The sequence below is a fragment of the Syzygium oleosum genome, unplaced genomic scaffold (assembly GCF_021117445.2).
Source record: "Syzygium oleosum isolate NSW1041296 unplaced genomic scaffold, Sole_v2.1 Sole_v2.30, whole genome shotgun sequence".
Classification (NCBI taxonomy): domain Eukaryota; kingdom Viridiplantae; phylum Streptophyta; class Magnoliopsida; order Myrtales; family Myrtaceae; genus Syzygium; species Syzygium oleosum.
In genome coordinates, this window is record NW_026607514.1 from 152984 (window position 1) to 160923 (window position 7940).

Below are 7940 nucleotides of genomic sequence, written 5' to 3' on the forward strand. Positions count from 1 at the left end.
ACGATATGTTTATGCAAGGAGCATGACTCGTATCATACTCTGATTTGGTCCCAGCCAATCCATTCCTCCGAAATATGGCCCCATGAAAGCTCAAGAACCACTAAATTAGTCGGATGAAAGTTTGTTGCCTCAAACTTGGAAGGGCAATATCGCCAATAAAGCCATCTTAAACTGGTGAGAAGATTATTGAAGTCTCCAACAAGGGAAACCTCATACCCTCGAAAGAACCTTAAGTTTGGTAAATTAGCAAATTCATCGTTCTTCAGAGTTTCATGAAGATAAAATTGATATAATCCACGTTTTGCAACTGACAGTGCTTCTATTTTCCTACTTCCCTGACAATGGAAACACAAAAAAAGTCCACATGTGAAGGTCAAAAGCAAACAATTTTAAGCGTTACTAGCGATAATTTTTTCCTTTTGCAAGAATAGTCTAGAATTATTCGTACGAAAATAAATTGTCATTCCCCTTTTTACCTCTTTCGACTTTACAATGCCCAACGCTTCCTCACATTTCCACACTCTGCTACGCTCGCTAAGATGTTTGAAATTCTCTTGACGGACAATTTCTCTTCCGAGGTCCCGCACTTGGTCATGCATCCAGAAAGTGCTATCTTCTTTGATTTTTATCAAGGACATGAGAACAAGGACATCAATGGCAACGTGTGGGTGGTATTTATAGTCATTCCACATATAGAAAGGGTATGTTATATCCTCATTAACAAAAAAACAAGCTATATCCAGAAATATTTCCCTTTCTGCAGGATCTAACCTTTCATAAGTTATCATCAATTTCTTTTGGACATCCTTGGGAGGAGCTTCTTGTAGCTTTTCCCATGTGTTGATCCAAAGTTCTTCGGATTTACCGACAAGAAATGAACCTGTAATCTCAAGAGCTAAAGGAAGCTTTCCCAAAGTATGGACAATTTTTTCGGAAAGGGAGACAAGATGATCTGGTGGAGAGTCTCTATTGAAGGCATGCCTACTGAAAAGCTTAAGAGCATGATCAAATTCCAGTTCACATGCTTCGTAAGTCGAAACATTTGGGCCTTCGGTTAGGACACTTTTGTCCCTTGTAGTTATGAGAATCCTGCTACAAGAACCGAACCAATTACCTTTTTCTGCAAGACTTTTCAGTTGATCTTTCTCATCCACGTCATCAAGAACAATGAGTACTTTTTTATTTCTAAGTAATCCTTTCTCTATAATTTTGATCCCATCATTCACGTGATAAATTTCATCGATAGAGCGAGAACCAGCAAGCTTGGATAACAATTGTTTTTGCAAATTTACCGGACCATCATTGCCTTTTGATGATTCTCGAACGTTTGCAAGGAAACAACATCGTTCAAAGCTAGAAGATAGTGTGTTGAAGACGACCTGAGCAAGGGTTGTTTTGCCAACACCGCCCATTCCGTGGATTCCGAGAAATCGTACACTATTAGATCCCACATCCAACATTTTGATTATAGCTTCTACACGATCATCAACTCCGACAAGATGTTCAGTCACTTTTTCATGTGCAACCTTCAGCTTAATCGAAACCGTTCGAATTACGGAACGTATCAGATCTCCTTGGCTGCCATAAGGTAACAACCATGTTAGGGATAACTTTTATATTGTAAAATTACTCCCAAAGTGACTAAATTGCCCTCACATGTTAAGGAAATTACACACAAAAAATCTAGACGCCAATACGATTCTGATTTTTGCCAATCTCTCTATGCTCCCCAACTTCAGTCACCATCACTGTCGGCCCCTGCCACTTCCATGCCGCCGTTGGCATCGCTCGTCTCCTGCACCAGAATGCCTCCTGCGCCGTCACCAATGCGTTTCGGTGCCGTTGCCCTCTGCACTCCGTTGACCCCCCATCTCAGCCTTGCCTCAATTCTCCACGTCACGTGGGTCATGGCCTTGCGACCGCCGGAATGGTGTCATCGGCCTTGGGTGACACCAGATTTGGGGTCACCCATGGTTAGCTATGCCGGATATGGGCTCGGTGGCATCAAACTCTACGTCCAGATCCTGGATCCGGTTCGCCACAGTGAGTGAGACAGAGAAGTGTGGGGGCCAGATGACTCGGAGGCTTTTGGTGGCTTGGTGTTGGGTTGGCGACGAAGAAGTGGTGGCAACTGACGGACAAGCTGCTGCGGTGGCTAGCCGACAGCTTGGTGGAGCTGCTCGGAGATCTATTATTGTCCGTAGCTACCGTGTCAGAGACGGAGAGCGAGAGGAGAGAGAGAATCAGGATGAGAAGGGTGCGCTACCACCGCAATAGTGCCATTGACTGGAGCTATTGCGGCGATACTGCCGATAGCAGCCACTATTGGCCACTGCCAGTGAGAATTAGTGGCCGATAGCACTAGCGGCAATGGCCGCCAACCACTATTTAAACTCTATGGAATTGACTAGATGAATAAACTATATTTTCAATAGGAAAACATAATCTACATATGACAGTTGAAAAGTTCAAGATATTTACCCTTCATTTTTCTTCCAGTTCCATCCCTTTATCTTGCCCACTTCCATGAGAGCCTTTTCCCATGACTCTGCTTCCGTGCACGACGTCTTCTGGCGCTTTGAAAGAGTTTGTCTGTACAAATTTGTTTTGAGCTTGACATCAGCAGGTTCCACGTTCAAGAAAATCGGCAGAATCTCTTTGTTCCCATTCGATTTCGAGGTGCACTCGACCATGTATGCGAGCTCTCGAAGACACCAGTCACTCGAAGCATAATTCTCGGAGAATATGGGAACGTAGATCTTGGAGTTCTCAATTGCTTGTAGAAGTTCACCACCAATTTCCTTACCAACATGGAGGGATTCATTGTCCCTAAAGACGATGATCCCAGCATCAACCATGCCATGGTAAAGACAATCGGTGAATCCATAACGGGTATCTGCTCCTCGAAAACTTAGAAAAACCTCATACGAAGGTCCGGATGATGCCCGTGAATTCGTCCCTTTCTTCATTGTAAGATCTCTAAACACCACAGGTATCAAATCCTTTCTTATCTCTCACGGAAGTTTGCTTTGGGTGTGCTTGGATCTGAGCGAGGGCTGTCAATATGATAAGCTCTCTCAGTCTGCGACATGGGGTAGGGAAAAAATGCACTGGACTTCGAATATCTTGAGTCAATATAGTCAACACCTTGAGTCATCCGAGAAGTTTCCTAAAAGTTTCCATTGATCAATCAATGAGTTGTCATGGTAAAAGTTTCCAGTCCCATTCATTTAATAACAATTTTAAAATTAAAATTATCATATATGTGTCAAATTCTTACATCACTTTATGAAGTGCTGGTGTTACCAATAAAAGCAGTTAAATAATATAAGTGGCCAAAAACAATCATTCACACTATTACTTAGTTATAAAAAAAATGTGACAAACTTTGAATGCCTGACTATGCCCTACCTTTTCAAATGATACTTTATAGTATATAGATCTAAATCCCAAACAAATATGGAAAGATATATGCTATCACAAATTTAAACATAATCATATAAAAGACGCCGACAATGTTCTAAATATATGGAGATTCCACAAATCAAGAAACGTATCAACCAAGATTACACAAAATCAACTCAAATATATCTAGTATCCCATTCAAAATGAAACCAACTTGAGTTTAGAAATTAAGCTATGAAATAGCTTAGATAATCAGATTTAGCAATGGAGTAGATGTAGAGTGCCATGAACAATATGTTTTTGATTCGCAAAATGGATTAATTTGCAAAATTCTCAGTACGAACTATTTTATTAATTATGATCTAACCGTGAGCAGCTTAATATATTTTATTCCAAATTTTAAAATTGCAACTCTCTTATCTTAAATTTTAAATTAAAATTTCAAAAGAATATAATGAGAGGAGGCGATGAATTATCAAATTTAAATTAATCTTGATTGGTTAATCGTATGGAAAGCACACAAGTCCCAAGTCAAAGTCTTCTACTATCTTGCTTGCTTTGTTGCATTTTCCTATTCTTTTCTTCCAACCAAAGAAGGAGATAAAGGCAAAAGCCTACAAAACGTACTCAATAGAAAGAAAGAAAGAAAGAAAGAGACTTTCGCGTGGTAAAGCAAGTCAAAAGTCTTCCACCATCTCACCTGCTTAGTTGCAAAGAAAGTGACAAGGCAAAAGCTTAGTTGAATCGGAGTCGTCCATCTTGCATTGAGAGCCGAGGAAGGACCCTTACTGAAAAGTCTTCCTCAGACGCGGTTTACAAAATTGTTCGAGAAATTCTTGTCCACTAGTCACATTCAAAGGACATGCCGAAAAGTAGACCACGGTTTGCGAGTCATCCCAGAAGTTTCCCAGAAATTTCATTGATCAATCAATGTGTTGTCGTCCTAGGAGTTTCCATGTCCCATTCATCTAATAAAATATTTTAAATCAGAGATTCATAGTCATAAAAATTGAGAATATAAAGTGAAATCAGGATACAAAGTGAAAGTAATATTATGCGTCGATCACATGACGGATATGGTGTAATCGGTCAATCCATGTTGCCCATGCAATGTCTAGGTCATTCTAATGGGCACTGAAATGTTAAAAATATATGCTTTGCATTGGTTTATTACACCATGTGATACAATTGTCACACGAAATATCTTTTATTTTACCACATCATTTCTCTCTCTCTCTCTCTCCCCCCACCATACTGCCAATCAACATCGCCATCCTTGTCCCCAATCAGCTATCACATGAAATATGGAAAGATATATGATACCACACCTTAAACATAAAGATAGCTACATAAAAGACGCTGACAATATTTCGAATATTTGTGAGATTCGACAAATCGTGGATCATATCAATAAAGATTACACAAAATCGAATCAAATATATCTAGCATCCTACTCAAAATAAGATCATTGCATTGAAAACAGCTTGCCTTAGATAATCAATTTTTGTAATGGAGTGAATGTAGATGGCCACAAACAGTATGTTTTTGAATTACAAAATGGATTGATTTGCAAAGTTCCCAATAATAATTATTTTATTAATTATGATCTAATCGCTTGATATATTTTATTCCAAATCTTAAAATTGCAACTCACTTATCTCAAATTTTAAATTAAAATTTTAAAGGAAGGTAATGAGAGGAGGCGGCGAATTATCAAGTTTAAATTAATCCTGATTGGTTAATTGTCTGGACAGCACACAAGTCCCAAGTCAAAGTGTTCTACTTTCTTGCTTGCTTCGTTGCATTTTCCTATTCTTTTCTTCCGACCAAAGAAGGGGAAAAGGCAAAAGCCTACAAAACCTACTCGATCGAAAGAAAGAAAGAAAGAGACTCTGGCGTGGGTAAGCAAGTCAAAAGTTTTCCACCATCTCACTTGCTTAATTGCAAAGAAAGTGATATGGCAAAAGCTGACATAGCCTACTCAAAAGAAAAGGGAACATGCAAGGAACACACCGGCGATTGAAAGCAAGTCAAAGACTTTGACTGTCAAAGTCTTCCATCATCTTGTTTGCTTAGCTATATTGCGAGACGAGAGACCATTATTTATCTTGAAAACATTATATAAAATTAATTTATTAGTGATGTGACAGAGAAAATTAATCACAATATAGTAATTGTACTAAAACTTGTGTTTTACGTGGGACTCGGTATGTCCGACAATGCTGCGTTAAGTCGGTATACGTCAAGCTCTTCAATTTGTCTATTGACTCTAAATAGCTCATATGGATCTGATTGCATATGTGGTAATGCTATTGTTTTATAATTATATTTTTTCTATAAATCAAACACAGTGAGCTAGCCAATACAAGCCACTGTCCATAAATGTGAACCCGCAAGTATATTATGCATGTAATCCTAACATTAGTCTCATCAAGGGTTGGAGGAGAGTTGAAATTGATACGTGGAAGCCATTTGTTACTTGGAATATACATCAACATAGCCAAGATCCATTTTCTTCTCCCCTGCTTCCTCTGAGGATCAAACTTGTAATTATAAGATGGAAACCACACAAATCAAAGGCACCTTGGTGCTCTCCAAGTGTATATTCTAGAGCAATATTAAGATAAATGGAATATCTATGGTACATTGGCTCTTTGATTCTTCCTTCTTTCATCCATCGACTGAGATGAGACATCAATGGCCCAAAATGGAACAAATTCATTCCCACCTATCTTCTTAGTACCACGAAAACTTAAGCTTCTGAAACGGGGCTAAAAATCATGGGCTCTGCTGCGCAATAAACAAAAGCAAACCATCAAGCACATGAAGAGAGAAAAAGGACATCACAAGTGTCATAACTTTCGCATAGCGCTCAATTAAGTGCCATAACTTTTTTTTGATCACTTGAGTACCATAACTTTCGTACGGCGCTCACTTAAATCTCATGTAACTTTTTAATCGATCACTTAAGTGCCGTAATATTTAAAAAACTTTCAACACAAGTGCCATGCCACATCGGATTTTCGACACTGGGTGAACGTTCTTTAAAAGTTATGGCACTTAAGTAATCGATTAAAAGTTATGGCACTCAAGTGCACATTTTTTAGAAATCATAGCACTCAAGTTATCAAAAAGAAAAAGTTATGACACTAAAGTAAATGCCCTACGAAAGTTATAGCACTTGTGGCATCCTTATCCCTATGAAGAGCATAAAGAGGATTGTTTATTCTCACCGGCCAAAAGATTACAAGGTCAACAGCAAATGCACGAAAAAATTCCATAAGAAAACATACAGTACCATTAATTAATTACAAGCATATAACATCCTAAAAACAATATGAGTGCCATTAACACTAAAGGGTGAAAGATTGTTTTCAGTACAAAGTGTAGTCATATGTCATCATTATAACATTTTACATAAAAATAAAGATTTCACCTGGCAAAATTTGCCACATATATTACGTAGAGCGTGGCATCATCAAATTGGAGAATTTCAAGCTAACGAAGAAATTCAAAGGATAACACTACCTTCATCCATTAATCATTCATGAGAGACTGTTAGATATCATGAGAAATAGCGATAACTGATCTTATGAGGCAGTAGTAACATTTCAGCATTCATTGTTCACATGAAGAACACTAAGAATTATAATGAAACGAGATAAAGAAGTGTATCATGATATACTCTTCAACCAGTCATCATATATGTCAAACAGAACCATTGAAGGCTATGTTGCCTTCAAGATCATATCAAACACACTTTGAACAGTATCTTCAAGCACACTTTGAACGGTAGTTGCAGCTCATTTCCTTTAAGAACAATATCGGGGAAACCAAACAAGTGAACATCCAAAGGATCAAGCATCCCTTGCAACAATACATCTAGCGACCCTGTCGCCCGATTTGGACAAATTAGGTGTCATTGGAAAGCTCTTACAATGCACAACCCAATTGTACCTTTTGATCATAATCTTAACAAGGTTAACTTTCGATCAAAATCTAGTCGAACCTTGGTAAAAAATAAAGTGTTTACAGGGTCAACAGTCTTCAACGAAGTAATATATTCGATTCGCGTGGAATATGTGTTTGGATTGAGGGAAGTGAAGGGAAATGGGTAGAAATAATAACCTAGGTATTTTTTCCCTTATTTGGCCATCTAAATTGGAGAGGAAGTGGATGGAAATGATTTTAAACAGAGGAGACATACTACCCTTAAGCAGGCGTATTTTTATTTTTTTCCAAAAGTAAAGAAAATAGAAAGAAATGTAAATGCCTCCACCGCCCCCGCACCCCTCCCCCCCCCCCTCATTTTTTTTTTTTGCAAGATTGCCCTTTGTTTCTTTTTAAGTGTTAATTAAACAAGAGATAACCAACTTCATTCACGAAACTTCCCTACATATCATTAACACTCAACATGCATCTAAACACATGAGCGATCTTTTTGGTGCTAATTGGCATACTTTAATATATATCATGAATTTCTTTGTAGATTTTCCATCTTTATCGATCCGGTGGTTCAATGTGTGGTTCAACAG

The 7940-nt window shown here is 38.3% G+C and overlaps 1 protein-coding gene across 1 annotated transcript in view; it reads right to left on the reverse strand.

The window, feature by feature from the left end:
* LOC115666269 (disease resistance protein RUN1-like) overlaps positions 1-3061 on the reverse strand; it is a 34426-nt gene extending 31365 nt beyond the window's left edge. Inside the window, exons 1-3 of the mRNA XM_056303969.1 lie at positions 2482-3061; positions 405-1578; positions 39-335 (exon numbers count right to left, since the gene is read on the reverse strand). Coding sequence (XP_056159944.1) covers positions 39-335; positions 405-1578; positions 2482-2969 — 1959 coding nt within the window. The 5' untranslated portion in view covers positions 2970-3061. The remainder of the gene's footprint in view (positions 1-38; positions 336-404; positions 1579-2481) is intronic.
* Between the last annotated feature and the right edge of the window lie 4879 nt (positions 3062-7940).